Here is an 18349-nt window from a genome sequence, read left to right on the forward strand (position 1 = left end):
TTCATCTGTTCATCATTCATTTCTGCAGATATGGATGATTGTTTGCCATGCCCACAAGGACAGTATCCAAACAACAAGCATGATTCATGCCTTCCAAAACAAATAGTTTTTCTCTCTTATAAAGACCTATTAGGGACCAGTTTGGCCACTACTGCAATTGTCTTTGCCTGCATTGCCACCGTGGTGCTGGGGATCTTCATCAAATACCAGGACACTCCCATAGTCAAGGCCAACAACCGGAATATCACCTACCTTCTCCTTGTCTCCCTTGTCCTCTCATTCCTTTGCAGTTTATTGTTCATTGGAAAACCTGAAAAAATAACCTGTCTTTTGCGACAAACTGCTTTTGGGATTGTCTTCTCGGTAGCCATTTCTTGTGTATTGGCCAAAACCATCATTGTGATTTTAGTTTTCATGGCTTCAGTGCCAGGATCAAAGTTGAGGCGATGGTTGGGCAAGCCATTAGATAATTACATTGTTGTTTCTTGTTCCCTCGTTCAAGTCACTGTTTGCTCTATATGGCTTGTAACCTCACCCCCATACCCAGATGCTGATATGAATTTAGTGGCAGATGAAATCATCCTGGGATGTAATGAAGGCTCTACTCTTATGTTTTATTCTGTCTTACTCTACCTGCTTTTCCTTGCCATTGTTGGTTTCTGTGTGGCTTTCCAAGCTCGGCATTTACCAGACAGTTTTAATGAGGCCAAGTTTATCTTTTTCAGCCTATTGTGCTTTTGCAATGTCTGGTTCTCATTTTTTCCAACATATTTGAGCACCAAGGGGAAATACATGGTGGCTGTGGAGATCTTTTCCATTCTCTCTTCCAGTGCAGGGTTACTGGGCTGCATCTTTTTCCCCAAATGCTTTGTCATTCTACTAAGGCCTGATCTGAATACTAAAAAACAATTAATGAGAGGCAAGAAAGAAGAAATATAATTCCATGACTAGTTCAGTGAAAAATAATTTCACCGAAGACCACTTAGAAACTGGAACTGATCCAGCATGGAGCCATTGCAAGTCATAGAAATCTTCTTCCTTTTTAGCACTTTAGACAGTTATTCATTTCTCCTACTTTGGACCCTCAAGCAAACTAGTGAAACAAATTATGACCTCAAGGATATCCACCTTTACTCTAATAAATGGAATATAAACAATGAACCTCCTATTCCATTGAAACAATATTTCATCTCTTTCCTTCCTTCTAAATGGTTTTATGGAATAATATGGAGAAGATATTAACATGGTGAACTGTAGGAGCTTTGAAAAAAATGAGCTCAATATTCAAATTACATTGGCAAATTCCTGGTCATCGCATTGGTGTTTGCTCTGTTTTTACCCTAGCCACATCTACTCATAGGAATTATTGGGCACACATGCACATCATTTCTACATCCTACTAATCCTTTATCCAGGGTCTGTCCCCAAAGACTAAAACCAACACAGAAAATCAAGGCTATATGACCAATCTATTCTTCCTTCATGCAAGTTCATCAATGTTATGATAATAGCTCAGAATTATTTTCCTTTTGATTAGAAAGTCAGTCTTCATCTTCTCACAATAGCTCATGATGAAAAATAGTAAATATTATGAGGACCAGGTACTTTTTCCTTTTTTAAACATTTTGTGATGTTTATACATCTTGTTTCTTTTATAAGACCATAGTTATTAGTGACATGGGGAGTTAATTGTGAACAATTTCACACATTTTATGTGACCTTGATAAATCAGATACTTATCTTTACTCCAGGAAGACTGAGATGAAAAGTAAAGGTAGAGGTTCCCCTAGCACATATGTGCTAATCGTTCCTGACTCTAGGGGGCGGTGCTCATCTCTGTTTCAAAGTCAAAGAGCCAGTGCTTTCTGACGACGTCTCCATGGTCATGTGGCTGGCATGACTAAATGCCAAAGGCACACAAAACACTGTTACCTTCCCACCAAAGGGGGTCCCTATGGCTCAGTGGCAAAGATGTTGAGCTTGTCGATTGAAAGGTCATCAGTTAAGCGATTCGAATCTCTAGTGCCACGTAACAGGGTGAGCCCCCGTTACTTGTCCCAGCTTCTGCCAACCTAGCAGTTCGAAAGCACGTAAAAAAATGCAAGTAGAAACTGAGATTACCCATATATTAAAAATTTGAAAATTCTCCTAAATTAAAACTCATCCAATTTTACCCAGTACTGCAAACTGAAATATTATTTATTCTGCAAGGTGGTAAGCCCTAAACGTCTTTTGTTCTTTATTTCATTTCCATTTTTCCTGGTTTTACTTTGTTGTGAGTCATAATACACCTTGTGCTTCTTTCTTCATCCTATTGTGAAAATATTTTAAAAAGGCTAGATTGGGAAGATGCCAGCTGAGGTGTCATTAACATCAACATGTGGAGTTCTGAAACTTTTCGAGAGAAATAGCAATCAAAATTGGTAAATATTCCCTCATCACACTGTAATTATGAAGTAACCATAATTAATGACATATAGGATCTTCCTGGTTTGTGAACATTCCCTCAGGATAGGACGATAAGTATACAGTCAAGATATTCTAATTTCTTGTTATTTTGATATGAACAATGATCTTGTGTTCCTTTTCATGAGGGATGAGACAGGAAGAACTACACTACTAGGATCATTGGTAGTTGATTCTGTACAATTCTGACTTTCAATCAGCTGAGTCTCACCATGTGAAATACCAATATTTTAAAAAAATCTGTGGGTGTCCATTTGAATAAAGCAAGAGTCATGTTATATTTGGCACTCATGATAATCCTAGCTGTTGTACTTTATGGTCAGAGAAAGATTCCTCTGGCTAAGTGTCCTATAAAGGCACCTGTGCCTATTCTTCACAAGTATTACCAGCCTGGGGATTTCATCATTGCTAGCATTACCTCTCAAGTCTACATTTTCTCAAGCCCGGTAACATTTCAGAAACCACCTTCTGATGAAACTTTTGATGGCCTTTTGTAAGTACCTTAGGCTGAAAAATCAAATACATCTTCTATATGTCTAGATAGGTAGATTTCATGCTAGTTACATTCATGTAGGGGTTTAATCCAGAGCTCCAAGTTAGATTAAAAAAAGAGAAGAGGATGGCGGATTTTATTCAGTACTTTGCAATATAAAAATTTATGTTTTTTTTATTTTTCTTGAAAATTGCAAGTTGCAAAGGTATGACAGTATCTTCAGCATTCAAAAGCTTCCTATTATCATCTCCTATCATGAATGTCAGACATAATCAGATATAATATAAAAATTATCTACTATTTTGAAAGACTGAAAACCACTAAAGAAAAGTCATCCATTGGCATGAATTTCTTACATAGTATGTTTCATACCTATTCCATACAAATAGTCTCCTATTTTCAAGCCAATTACGAGAATGATAATATCAAGATAGAATTAGTAATAGGATCTATTGTTCATAACCTAGGATGTTCACTCAGAATTACCAGCACATCCTGGCCTTGGTATATGCTGTGAAGGAACTCAATGAGAATACCCAACTCTTACCCAATGTCAGTTTGGGCTTCCATATCTTAAACAGCTATTTTTTGGCAAGGTGGACCTATCTTGCCTCAATGGAACTTCTAACCACTCAGAACAAGTTCATCCCCAATTACAAATGTGATATTCAGAATAATGTTGTGGGAGTCATTGGGGGACCTACTTCTGAAGTCTGTCTCCACATGACAAACATCTTGAGCACCTACAAGATTCCACAGGTAAACAAAAAAAGATATGAAAAATATAGGTTCATTACACTTAAGATATTTTTGTAAGTGGGAGATAGAAACTGGAAATTTTATTAGTTTTGTGGGTGATGTACTATATTTATGAAGCACTGAAAATACCGTGTTTTCCCAAAAATAAGACATCCCCTGATAATAAGCCCAATAGGGCTTTTGAGTGCATGCACTAAAATAAGCCCCCCCCGAAAATAAGCCCTTCCCAAAAATATTTAAATACATGCGCAGCCAGTTCCTGCCATTTCCTCTGGTTAGGGTTAGGCAGACAAAGGTGGAAATCAGGTAAGACGGCAAAAGAAGCCCCGTCTTGCTCCACATGCCCCAAAATAATAAGACCTCCCTGAAAATAAGCCAAGTGCTTATTTCAGGGTTCAAAAAAATATAAAACAGGGTCTTATTTTTGGGAAAACATGGTAGTTGGGTGCTCAATAAATTGGCATACTTTGATGCATTTGAAATACATACAGCATTAGAATACAGATAGACTTATGATTGTAAGGGATCCTGGAATTTTTATCCTTAGTCATGACAAGTGTAGCTGGAAGCACATATGTTGCCAGACAGTTTCCAAAATTGAAGTTCACAAATTGTGTTGTGTGATTGCAGATCACTGCAATCAGTTGAAATTGTGAGTTGCTTGCAAAATGCCTGAAATGCACTCATGTGACAACAGAGGGGGTGACACTGTCAGAAATCTAGAACTGAGAACTTTTCTTTTTTGGAGTGGGCATCGTAACTTAGCATTGTTAAGCAAGGATTGGCTGTATTTGGCAATTTCAAATTCAAATCTTTATTGACAGTGCACAACATATGCACAATGAGATTGGTTGAGCTCCCTCATAATCCATCCATATGTCACTAGAAATTCCATATTTGCTGAGAAGCACTGATTTGGAGTTTTTGAAAAAGCATTGGAAATTCCTATTGTATGCATAACGATTGCAATAAATGCTGTTTAATAGCAAAACATCTTAATATTTCCTGAAATACCCGTGGTTTACAAAATTGCATTGCGTGGGAAATTTGTCATAAGAAATATTTAAATGATCGGAAAATTAAATAAGATAAAAATATGAAGAAAAAAAAAGAGTGAAACCAGTTCTTTCTACAGCTTTGTCTGTAAAATAGAATAATAGTGTTGGAAGGGACCTTGGAGGTCTTCTAGTCCAACCCCCTGCTTAGGCAGGAAATCCTATACCACCTCAGACCAGGGGTGAAATCCAGCAGGTTCTGACAGGTTCTGGAGAACTGTTAGCAGAAATTTTGAGTAGTTCGGAGAACCAGCAAATACCATCTCTAGCTGGCCCCCGAGTGGGGTGGGAATGGAGATTTTGCAGTAGCCTTCCCCTGCCATGCCCACCAAGCCATGTCCACCAAGCCACACCACGCCCACCAAGCCACGCACACAAAACCAATAGTAAAAAATATAGAATTTCACCACTGCTTCAGACAAATGGTTATCCAACATCTTCTTAAAAACTTCCAGTGTTGGAGCATTCACAACTTCTGGAGGCAAGTTGTTCCACTGATTAATTGTTTCTACTAGGAGTATGTGAAGATTAATTTTAATTGTGACTGACTTCTTTCCATTCTCCCCCCCCCCCAAGATCTTGTATGGGTCTTCTTCAATCATAAAAGACAAAACCAAAGAAGATTTTTTTCACCAGATGTTTCCCAATGAGACCCACCACTATTTAGGCATTCTTGAGTTGCTACTGCATTTCCGGTGGATCTGGATTGGTGTGATTATTTCTGATGATGACAACGGAGATGGGTTTGTACAGCATGTCCTTCCCTTATATTCTCAGAAGGGTATTTGCATGGAATTCTTAGAAACAATGCCCAAAATAACTTTTTCAAGTAACATTGCTAAAAGTGCAACAGAATGGTTTGCAACTTCACGTATTGTCACAGGAAGCACTGCCAACACTGTCATCATTCAAGGTGAAATACACACTATGAGTGTCTTAAGAACAATTTTCCAATTCTCCCAATTTTATGAGGTAAGAATTGAAAGCCGAGTGTGGATTATGACAGCCCAGATGGAGTTTGCTTCTCCAGGTTTTCTAAGAGATTGTGACATACATTTCCTGCATGGAAGTCTGTCATTTGCTGTTCATACAAATTTCCCTAGTGGATTCCAGAAATTTTTGAAGGAAAGAAACCCCCTCTCAGAAAATAAAGATAACTTTATCCGAATCTTCTGGAAAAATGTGTTTAATTGTGATTTCTCAAATTCTACTCTAGAAGAAAAAGATGAGGAGATCTGCACTGGGGAGGAAAAATTAGAGACTCTACCTGTGACCCTGTTTGACACAAGAATGTCTGGCCACAGTTATAGTATCTACAATGCAGTTTACATTATGGCACATGCTTTGTATGCCATAACTTCATCCAAGTCAAAAGAGAGGACAAAAATCAAAAATATGGGACAAAAATATCTACCTGAAGAAGCCTGGCAGGTATCTTCCAAAGCAATGTAGGAGGAGACAAGAGTAAATAATTAAATATTATGGCAATAACAGAATATGGGAATGACATGTTACCTGGAAGTGCCAGGAAAGAAATATAAAACAAACAAAAATGTAGTTCTTCTTATATCTTTTAAATGCCTATGTAATTCATTATCACTCTATCCTACTCTATCCAGGCAATTGAATTCAATGATGTCTCGGTCTCTTTTTCCAGATTCAGTAGATGTTCTCCCTCAAAGATCATTCATCTTAGTTTTAAATTGTATTAGGACTATTATGAAGGTTCTCCTAGAATCATTTTCTCTCTACCTTCTCTCCAATTTAGCTTCACAAGTTTATAAGACGTACCTCATTTATAAATACTGCTGGAGAAAATATTTCCTTTGATGACAAAGGGCATATAATTGCTGGATTTGATATTTTCAACTGGGTCACATATTCAAATAACACATTTACAAAAGTCAGAGTTGGGTGGGTAGACCCAAACTCTCTCTCTTCCAAATCACTCAACATTCACGAAGACTCCATTGTATGGCCTATAAGATTTAACCAGGTATATATTTTGTGCAGATTTTGAAATGGTTTACCGTATTTTTCGGAGTATAAAACGCTCCGGACTATAAGACGCACCTACCTTTTTGGGGGAGGAAAAGAAGAAAAAAAAATCTGCCTCTGCCTCCCAGCAATTTGCCTCCTTGCAGCAAATAGCCCATTTCAATTTCAGCTTCAGCACAGTCTGATTAGCACAAGCAGCTGATTGTCAGTTGGATCGGCCTCCCGAAGATCAGCTGTTTCAGGCTGCAGGGATTGCCATAGCCTATTGCCGCCTCCGCACGCCCCATTTTCTGGGGGCCAGCGGGTGGGCAGAACTACATACGGTGTATAAGACACACCCACATTTTCACCCTCTTTAATGGGGGAAAAAGTGTGTCTTATACTCTGAAAAATATGATAATCTATATTCTGAACATTCAACAAATGTGACTTTTTCTTCTACTGCAGCAGTGTCAATTTATTCAGGTGTTGTACTAGCATTGTGAATTGGGATATGCTCCATAGTTCTGTGTGCAATTAGATGACCATATCTTGAGAATCTTCTGAATAGCTTCAAAAGAAGAACGTTATGCTGCTTAGATCTTTCTCATCAAAACTGGTCAACATTCTAACAATTCCATTGTATGACCTAGAATAGAGATTCCCAGCCCCAGACCGCAGCCCACTATCGGGCCATAGCCTGTTTTAAATCTGGCTTGTGAGCAATGGGCAAGAGCACATGCATGAAGCTTCAATCATGTAAGCATTGGATCCTTGCGCTCACGTGTGAAGCTCATGCGAGTCAAAGGTGCTTGAGCAGAGGCCTCTTGTGCTTGGGTGCAAAGCTCCACTCACACAAGTCGAGGGCACTCAGGTGTGAAGCTCCAATTGCACAAATGTAACTTCACACGCGAGCACTCTCCGCCCATGCAAATGGAGCTTCGTACGCAAGCACAATCACATTGTGCTCAAATGGCCTTTGCTCACGTGAGTGGAGCTTCACACATGAGCTCAAGCCCACCACTTGGATGTGAAGCTCCATTCATGCAAGTGGAGGGCATGCATGCACGCTATTCACACAAATGGAGCTGTGTGCACACACATGTGTCTGCCACTCACATGCCCCCCCCCATGCCAGGCCAGACTGCCAAGTTAGAAAAGTTGGGGATTTTTGACCTATAAGATAAATGATAGATATAGATAGATGATAGATAGATAGTAGATAGATAGATACCGTGTTTTTTTCGAAAATAAGACCCTGTCTTATATTTTTTGAACCCTGAAATAAGCACTTGGCCTTATTTTTGGGGAGGTCTTATTATTTTGGGGCACATGGAGCAAGATGGGGCTCCTCTTGCCATCTTACCTGATTTCCAGCTCTGTCTCCTTAACCATAACCAGAGGAAATGGCAGGGACTGGCTGCACATGTGTTTACATATTTTTGGGGAGGGCTTATTATCAGGAGATGTCTTATTGTCTTATTTTCGGTGAAACACAGTAGATAGATAAATAGATAGATAGATAGATAGATAGATAGATAGATAGATAGATAGATAGATAGATAACAGAAACCTAAAGAAACATCAGAAATCAGTGAAAAAAGTCACATATTTTGTTCATGTGACCATAGGATGCTGCAACTGGTTGTAGGTGAGCAAGTTGCCAATCACCCAAAATGGAATTATCTGATCGTGGAAGTGTGGGCAGCAGTAATAACTTTGCAGACAGTCATAAGTAGCTTTTTAAAAGCCCATCATAACTTCAAAAGGTGATTAAATGACCAGTTTTAAATCAAGGACTCTCCCTATTCTGGGGATGACTTGATGTTAAGTAGAATGAGGCTGAGCAATATATGAATTACATTGAACCCAAATCTGCTGCATGTCAACTCATTGTTCAGTAGGTATCTTTCATGATAACTGAGATGTACAGCATCCTGTAAATGTTTGTCATGATACCTACGCACCATGTAAAAGGTAATCAATATTATCTTTCATTCTGAGGGTCCCCACATTTAGAATATGTGTCTGTGTTTCAGTTAGCACAATGCTCCAGTAAGCATGAGCATGTCAAAACTACCAAACTGATTTTTTTAAAAAAAAATTTCTTCTCCTTCACTCAGAAAATACCTCATTCTCTATGTAATGACAATTGTTACTCTGGTTCTAGTAGGACCAAAATAGAAGGAAAGCCATTTTGCTGCTATGAGTGTCTTCCATGTCCAGAAGGGAAGATTACTACTCAGAATGGTAAGATTTCTTCAGTTTATAAATATTAATTATTCCATGAAAACCTGTGTGGAATACATTCAGTATTTACAGTATTTTTCGGAGTATAAGACATACTTTTTAACCCTAAAAGAGGCTGAAAATTTGGGTGCGTCTTATACTCCAAATGTAGCCCCGCCCACTCACCAGCCCCCACCCTTCGGCCTTCAAGTCACCTCTTCCTGCCTGCAGAGATTGCCACTGACAATGGCTTGTGTTTTTGGGCTCCATGCATCACGTTTCACTGGAGCTCCCTCTGACAATCAGCTGTGCTTTCGAAGCTGTTTTTTTCAGTCCTAACATGACGCTAGCAATCTTCCATGCTTTCCCTGCTTTTTTCATTGCTGTTCCCTCCGATGATCAGCTGTGCTTTAGAAGCTGTTTTTAAACTGCAATGTGCGTGCTCAAAACCAGCGAACTAATGTGCTGAAGCTGACCAGGCTAAGGACGCTAACCAGATGAATACCTGGTAGGCAGAATTTTTTTTCACTATTTTCCTTCCCAAACACTAAGGTGTGTCTTATACTCTGAAAAATATGGTATGTATTATTGAATATGTTATGTACTGTCAGAGATAACGTAAGGATGGTTATGTAATATCAGATATGGTTGGGATGAGTGAAATGAAGGAAACTATTTTATTCCCTCCCTAATTACCTTCCCAGGAATAATGAACCTTGTCATCTCACCCTTAAGACATCTAACCAATTAACTTTGATAAAAAGAAGATAAATACTGAGAGGAAGGCATAGTCTTTCCAAGCAAGTTAAAGAGTAGGTCTAGAACACGGGTGTCAAACTTGCAGCCCGCAGGCGGGATGTGTCACATGCTGGCCACACCCATGCTCAGTTTAGCGAACGGAGGAAAGATTATGATTCTTCACATGAAGATGCCATGATGACATGCGTTTGACACTCCTGGTTTAGAAACATATTAAATTCATGAAATACTGACTACTTGTTCTCTCAAAACCAGCATTGCCTTTTTAGTTCTACCCTAACTTCCTCATTAGAGGCCTGATGTGCTTCTCTATCTAATCAAATGCCTTCTGCTCTATCCAATCACATCCATATTCTAGATGTCATAGATTTGCACCTCCTTAATTTATATGTTAGCCAGGCTAACTACAGTTATGTAAATAAACAATGAAAGAGTGTACTGCTCTCCAATTTTAAATGAACACTTTAGAAAACCTGTGAGATGAATAATTTTCTTCTCACCAGAATCTATTCTTTTCTACTAATTTGAAAACGATAACTTGTGATATTATGCCTATGATATATGTTTACAACAAGCCAGTTTTTCATCTCAACCACTGAGATGGAAGACTGGTTTTTAAACACTTTACTTTTACCTTACCTTATTTACCTCTATTGCGTCATTTCTATGCCTTCATGTGCCACTTTATTTTAATATTTTGAATTATGCAAATAAAAGATAAAAGTAACTCCAGTCGAGTCCAACTTTGGGGTTTTGTGCTCATCTTCATTTCTTAATTGAGGAAGCCACTATTGTCCAAAGACATTTTCAAGGTCATGTGGCCAGTATAACTATATGCTGAGGCATCTTATCTTCCCACTGAAGTGCTACCTATTTATTTACTTGCATTTTTGTGCTTTCGAACACTATGTGGAGAGGAGCTGGGGCAAGTAACAGGAGCTTACCCTGTCATGTGGCACTTGAGTCTCAAAGCCTGGCTTTCAGTTTTCCAGCTCACAAGCTCAAGGTCTTTAACTGCTGAGCCACTATGCCCCCAATGCAAATAAGCAAAACAATATTAAAATAGTTAGATCATATTCTGTATGAAGGGATGGGTTGGTTCAGTGGCTAAGACCTGAGCTTGTCGATCGAAAGGTTGGCAGTTCAGCAGTTTGAATCCCTAGTGCCATGTAACAGGGTGAGCTCCCATTACTTGTTCCAGCTGCTGCCAACCTAGCAGTTTGAAAGCACATAAAAAAATGCAAGTAGAAAAATAGGGACCACCTTTAGTGAAAAGGTAAAATGTTGGCCAAATTATACAATTATTTATTAGAATACGATAGGGCAGAGGAGGTGGTTAAAAATCAAATGATTGTGTGGGCAAAGAACATTGGGCATAGTATAAATCTGAATGATTGGGAAACTATCTGGAATAAAAATTACAAATTGACTAGAGCAGTAGCGTATAAAGAAAATCAATATAAAATGCTATACAGGTGGCATTTAGCCCTGCAAGGTTAGCAAAAATTTACCCAAATGCAAATTCAAATTGTTGGAAATGTGGCCACCGCCAGGGTACCTTCTTCCATATGTGGTGGACATGCCCCGAAGCGATGAAATACTGGAAAAAGATTCGGAAATGAATACAAGAAATAATTGGAGAAGATATTGATTTGGCATTGGAAACATTTCTCCTGGGAATATTAAAAAAGGAATACGGGAAAGAAAAGAGGTATCTAATAATACACATTACTACAGCTACCAGACTGATATATGCACAATATTGGAAAGAAAAGGGATTACCACCAGAAGAGCGCATTATAAGCCGCCCTGAGTCTCCGGAGAAGGGCAGCATATAAATCAAATTAAAAAGAGAGAGAGAGAGAGAGCATATAATTAGAAAAGTATTTGAATGCGCGGAGATGAGCAAATTAACTTATGAGATAAATGAAGATGAAAATTTGGATTACTATACGGTATGGGAAGGGTGGTATAAATGGATGGATGATAAAATAAAGGAAGGAATAAGGGATGGTGTGATCACTAAAAGGAATAAGCAATTTAAGAGACACCATGTATATATCCTGTATATATGTACAAACACTGCTTAACCGATGCTAGTAGAATTGTAATATTATGTAACTTGATAAAATTAAAAAAATAATAATAAAAAAATGCAAGTAGAAAAATAGGGACCACCTTTGGTGGGAAGGTAACAGCGTTCCGTGGGCCTTTGACATTTAGTCATACTGGCCACATGACCACGGAGAGGTCTTCAGAGAGCACTGGCTCTTCAGCTCTGAAATGGAGATGAGCACCGCCCCCTAGAGTCGGGAACAACTAGCACATATGTGCGAGGGGAACCTTTACCTTTATTCTGTATGAGTTCTAATATTTGGTAGATTAAACAAAGAGTCAATCCGAGTTAAATTCAGTTCTAAACAGTTTCATTGACTGCATTAAAAAGGTTGTCTATGTGCCCTTATAATAGCTAATAATTATGACCAGAGGCCATTACACTATATTCTTATTTCTTTCAATATTGCATAAGTATTCATTAATACAGTATCTTCTACACTATAATAATAACAATGTATTCATTAATTCATTAGTTCATTCATTTGTTCGTTCATTCATTCATTCATTCATTCGTTCGTTCATTCATTCATTCATTCATTCATTCATTCATTCATTCATTTCCACAGATATGGATGATTGTTTGCCATGCCCAGAAGGACAGTATCCAAACAACAACCATAACTCGTGTCTTCCAAAACATACAATTTTCTTGTCTTATGAAGACCCCTTAGGCATCAGTTTGGCCACTGCCGCAATTGTCTTTGCTTGCATTGCCACTGTGGTGCTTGGGATCTTCATCAAATACCAGGACACTCCCATAGTCAAGGCCAACAACCGGAACATCACCTACCTTCTTCTCGTCTCCCTTGTGCTCTCATTCCTTTGCAGTTTATTATTCATTGGAAAACCTGAAAAGATGTCTTGCCTTTTGCGACAAACTGCTTTTGGGATTGTCTTCTCAGTAGCCATTTCTTGTATATTGGCTAAAACCACCATTGTCATTTTAGTCTTTATGGCTTCAATGCCAGGTTCAAAGTTGAGGAAATGGCTGGGGAAACCATTAGATAATTTCATTGTTGTTTCTTGTTCCCTCATTCAAGTCACTGTTTGCACTGTATGGCTTGTAACCTCACCCCCATACCCAGATGCTGATATGAACCTAGTGGCAGATGAAATCATCCTGGGATGTAACGAAGGCTCTACTGTCATGTTTTACTGTGTCTTGCTGTACCTGGTTTTCCTTGCCATTGTTGGCTTCAGTGTGGCTTTCCAAGCTCGGCATTTACCTGACAGTTTTAATGAGACCAAGTTTATCTCCTTTAGCTTGTTATGGTTTTGCAATGTCTGGTTGTCTTTTTTTCCAACCTATCTGAGCACCAAGGGGAAATACATGGTGGCTGTGGAGATCTTTTCCATTCTCTCTTCCAGTGCAGGGTTACTGGGCTGCATCTTTTTCCCCAAATGCTTTGTTATTGTACTAAGGCCTAATCTGAATAATAAAAAACAGTTAATGAAAGGCAAGAAATACAGTATAATTCCATAATATTGCTTCAATAAAAGATACTTCTCTGAAGAACATTCAGAAACTAAAATTTGGTTCAAAAAGATGCCATCAGAAGTCATGTCAATTCCCCTATCCCTTCTGATTGCTGTAGGCACTCACCAAAGTCTCTTCCTTTGTACTGTACTAGAAATAGCCACCCCAACTTTAATGTGGAGAATATAAGCAATGAGATACCTAACACTGAGGAAAAAAAAATACACCAATACTCAAATTTCAGTGTCATATTTGTGGTCATCCTGTTTGTGTTTGACATGTTTTCCCTCAAACGATTCCTATTAATAAAACTTTTGGTCAAAGGTTTAGGTCTTTGGGTAGCTAAAGGTCCAGGTGTGCCCAGTTCTTGACTATCAGCAACTTGAAAGAGTCATTTTTTTAAAAAAAAAAAATCACATAATCCTATCAAACACTTGAAAAAGTGGGATTTTGCTAACCTTCCATGGATCTCTTAAGAAAGTCTTGGATAGTTAACATCATGTCTTCTGATCTCAGAGCTTCAGTGCTGGGGATAACTGATTTTTTTCTTCCTTCTATTCCTCCATTCAGCATTATAATCCATCTGACCAATGTTTAATTGGTCTGCTGCTGTTTAATTTCTGGCCATTCTATAGTTTGATGAAGAAGTAAACAGTGATGGAATGTAGTAAGGAGCTGGATTCCCAAAAGGGAGGGGGTGCATTCCAGAGGAGTGAGAAGCAACTCAGTGCAGATATTACATTTGAGAAAAGAGGATGATGACCACTGTACTCTAATAGTTTACAGAGTACACTGTAGATGCATATAATGGAATGCTCAATCTGGCAAATTTCATGTCAGGTCCAAAACCTGACACCTGGTGATTCTTCCAAGAATGAGATGTGGTTATTGTTTTCAACCTATAGGCAAAATCTTGAGAGACTGAGCACTTTTCTATTTGCATCCACAATATACTCTGTGAACTATTATGGAGGAGCTTCCTTCACCCTCTTTTCTCAAACCTTCTGGAGATATGTCTTCAGCAGGGGTGGGTTCTATTTATCTCCACTACCAGTTTGCAACGGGCACATGCACACTTCTGTGCATGTGGAGATCGCCTGTGATGAAGTGCGGGTGGGTGGTATTGTGGTCCGCCCGCAGTCTGCGGAGCTGGCAGCAGAGTCGGACAGCGATGAGGCTGAAGAAGAACATGGGCCAGTCCTGAAGGCTGGGGAAGGCCGGATTGGGGAGTGATGTGCGGACTCCGGAGCCTCCAGAGGCTGACAGTAGAGAGGCAGAGGAACAGGAGTAGCCTGTTCCTATGCACGTATGAGAAGAGCTGCCAGAAGGCAAGAGCAGCTAAGGCAAAGAGGATGACTCAGGAGTAGGAACAAGAGATGATTGGCCCCTCCCATAAGGCTTAAAAGACCAGCAATAACTCTTGGGTTTTTGTCGGAAAACAACATTGATAAACTTGGTTCTTATCTTGCTCAGGGTCCTCTTCTTCTGAACTTTTGCCAAGAGAAGCCTTTGGCAGTTTGCCTAATTATACCAAGGTTGGTGATAAGACTTTACGAAGAATTTGTTTGATTTAGTTTGGACTATGCTGAGAATGAGTTAATTCTCAGCTGTTCTAATAAAGTCTGTTTGTTTTCAAACTGTTTGCATTTAATACTACCTACTTGGACCTGGGTCACAACAGGTGGACTCTCCCACCACTGTTACTACCGGTTCGCAAGAACTGGACCAAACCGGGAGAAATCCACCACTGGTCTTCAGTGAAATAATATAGAATAACAGAGATGGAAGAGACCTAGAAGGTCTTCTAGTCCAGCCCCCTGCTCAAGCAGGAAATCCTATACCATTTCAGACAAGTGACTCTCCAGTCTCTTCTTAAAAGCCTCCAATGATGAAGTATCCAGAACTTCTGGAGGCAGGTTGTTCCATTGATTACTTGTTCTCACTGTTAGGAAAGTTCTCCTTAGTTCTAGGTTGCTTCTCTCCTTGTTTAGTTTCCATCCATTGTTTCTTTTTCTGCTTTCAGAAAAAGAAACACAGCTTAGGTGTTTGAAAAATAGGTTGACCCCTTCTTCTTTGTGGCAGCCCCTCAAATATTGAAACACTGCTATCATGTCACTCCTAGTCCTTCTTTCTAGGCTTGATTCAACCATATCAATAAACTTACATTCCTAAATATCTCCTTGTGGTGTTGTTTATTTTTTTCTCACTAGCGTATGATCATAAGGGTAAGGAAGGAAAAACCTTCCAGCTACCTGCTTGAGAATATTAATAACTTGAAATACACTGTTGCAATATTTTCAGGATCAGACTCAATAATATTAGTGAGAGTTAAAGGTTTAAATATACTTCCTTTTATTTACAATAGGCATTCTATATTCACTGAATATTCACAGATAGAAGCGAGGAAAAGGGTGTAGGTGGCTCCTTATATATACAATGGGTGGAGCTATAAGTGGGAGTGGTGAATTATGAATACATTAAGAAGTGAAGAATAAGTTAACCCCTGATACCCCATTCATATACTATTTACACATTAGAGAATAAGGCATTTACATCTGACAAATCCCCCTCTAAATGCCGATTCGTTATACAACACCAATTACATTCAGATTCAGGACAATACAAGACATACAATTTAGATGTTAAATATTTGTGTTGCTTAGAAGGTAAAGGCTTTGTCAATATGTCAGCTAATTGTTCTGAAGTATCACAATGCACTGCTTTAATAAACCCATCCTGAGATAATTGCCTCACATGTTTAAATTTTATATCTATATGCCTGGACCTTTGTCCAATGGCATCAGATCTAGATATTTCAATGGCTGCTTTATTGTCTTCATGCATAACAAAAGGCAAAGCAGGTTTTTTCCAAACATCTGAAATTAAATCATTAAACCATACAAGGTTATTTGCAGCTTTGGATAAACAAACATATTCCGCTTCTGTCGTTGAAGTGGCTACTAGTTCTTGTTTTCCAGTATACCAGTAAACTGGACAGTCATTTAAGAGAAAAATATAACCAGATGTACTTTTTCTGCATGATGTGTCTCCAGCCCAGTCCGCATCTGCATAACATGCAAGCTTTGGTTCTTTATTATCACTAGGTTCTAATACTAAGCAAAAATCTAGTGTACTTTTCAGATATCTTAAAATTCTTTTAACAGCTTCCCAGTGATACATTGTTGGTTTGCTGACGTGTCTGGATAATAAATTGAGTGGTAAGGCGATATCTGGTCTAGTCCAATTAGATATATAAAGAAGTGAACCTATGATTGATCTATAAAACGTGTTATCCTTGAATTCAGGGGAAGATTCATCAGTATTTCTAAGAAAATCAGTTTGCATAGGAGTATCACAGGGTTTGGCATTGTTTAAATTGCATTTATTTAAAAGTTCTATAATCTTATCTCTCTGAGTAAGTTTGAATCCCCTTCTAGTCTTATTAATTTGAACACCAAGATATTTGTTCACTTTACCTAGAGATTTCAACGAGAAATGTTCATTTAACTTATTTACAAAAGTTTCTCTTCTCTCTTTGTGTTTTCCTATATACAAAATGTCATCTACATAAATCAACACAAATTCAATGTAATCATCACCCTTTTTGACAAAGAAACAGTTATCAGCAGTGGTAGCGTTGAAATCCATGGTCTTAAGTACTTTTACTAAACAATCATACCATCTTTTACCAGATTGTTTTAATCCGTATAAACTCTTGTTCAACAGCCAAATTTCATTTTTGTTGGTGTATTGACTGTGAGGTGCTCTTACGTATATTTCCTTATCTAGTTTTGCGTGTAGATACGCAGTCTGTATGTCATATTGAAATACATCAAGATTGAGTGCTGATGCTACCACTAGAGCTGTTTTGACACTCTCTGTTCTTACAGTGGGGGAATACGTGTCAGTATAGTCCTCCGGATATTTCTGTGCATAACCTTGTGCAACTAATCTAGCTTTATATAGAGTATTGCCTCCTTCTAAGTTCTTAATTTTATATATCCACCTGGTACCAATAATTGTTTTATCTTTAGGTGCAATTGCAGGTGTAAATACATTTAATCCTTGTAAACTTTCCATCTCTTTTTTCATAGCTAATTCCCATTTTTCTTTTTCTTCACGAGGGAGTTTTAACACTTCCTCATAAGTATTAGGTGTTATTGGCTCACCATCCATATGCATTATGTAATCTCTGTATTTATTTGGCATTTGATTTCTGTTGTTTCTAATGGCTCTTTCAGGTTTGCTATTGTTATCATGCAAATATCTTGCTTCTTTTTTTGTTAGTGTGTCTGTCTTTATTTTGTGTTGGCTATTTGTCCAAGTTTTGGTTTTGCTTTTATATTTGTTGATATTCTGTTTTTCTATGGTCCCTTTCTCATGAGATTTTGTATCTTTACATTTATTTGGGAATATTTCATTAAGATGTAATTTAGACCAGTTGGCCTGTTCATGGAACACAGCTGTTCTGGAAACTATAAATTTGTTATTATTATCAATGAATCTGTACCCTTTGGTGCCAGCTTCATATCCCATAAATCTGAGTCTTCTGGATACGTTTTCTCCCTTTCTTCTCAACTGCTTAGGTATATGTACGTCTGCAGTGACTCCAAATATGTGCATGTGTGCTAATTTTGGTTTCCTATTATACATTACTTCATATGGTGTCTTATTTACAATACTGGACCAGGTTCTATTTTGTGTGTAATTTGAATAATGTAAGGCTTCTGACCAAAATTGTTTGCTTAAGCCAGCATCCTCCAATGTGCATCTAATCATGGTTTGTAATGCGGAATTCTTTCTCTCTGCAATCCCGTTCTGAAACGCAGAAAATGGACTAGACGTGTAATGTAGCATTCCTCTATCCTTTAACCATTGGGAGAATTCTTTAGACATGAATTCACATCCCCTATCTGTCATAATTTGTTTTATTTTGATATTGTGTTGTGTTTCTATGCGTTTGTAAAATTCCTTAAACTTTTGAAAGGTTTCATCTTTGTGTTTTAATGTATAAAC

At 38.3% G+C, this 18349-nt stretch overlaps 1 protein-coding gene across 1 annotated transcript; it reads left to right on the top strand.

Annotated features, from left to right (window-relative positions):
• Positions 1 to 2756: 2756 nt before the first annotated feature.
• On the top strand, positions 2757 to 13339 carry LOC139324455 (vomeronasal type-2 receptor 26-like). Its single transcript, XM_070954166.1, has 5 exons — positions 2757 to 2959; positions 3427 to 3718; positions 5350 to 6221; positions 8921 to 9000; positions 12423 to 13339. Exons 1-5 carry the CDS (start codon positions 2757 to 2759, stop codon positions 13337 to 13339), a joined length of 2364 nt encoding a protein of 787 aa, XP_070810267.1.
• Positions 13340 to 18349: the final 5010 nt, after the last annotated feature.

The sequence above is a fragment of the Pituophis catenifer genome, unplaced genomic scaffold (genome assembly GCF_029215685.1).
Source record: "Pituophis catenifer annectens isolate HBS135680 unplaced genomic scaffold, rPitCat1.0.hap2 SCAF_15, whole genome shotgun sequence".
Lineage (NCBI taxonomy): Eukaryota > Metazoa > Chordata > Lepidosauria > Squamata > Colubridae > Pituophis > Pituophis catenifer.

Excerpts from the sequence above, each read along its gene's own strand:
- LOC139324455 (XM_070954166.1), top strand. The coding sequence starts at position 2,757 with ATGATAATCCTAGCTGTTGTACTTTATGGTCAGAGAAAGATTCCTCTG. Across the intron at positions 2,960-3,426 it reads GAAACTTTTGATGGCCTTTT|GATGTTCACTCAGAATTACC; the intron begins GTAAGTACCTTA and ends TTCATAACCTAG. Across the intron at positions 6,222-8,920 it reads CAGGTATCTTCCAAAGCAAT|TAGGACCAAAATAGAAGGAA; the intron begins GTAGGAGGAGAC and ends CTCTGGTTCTAG.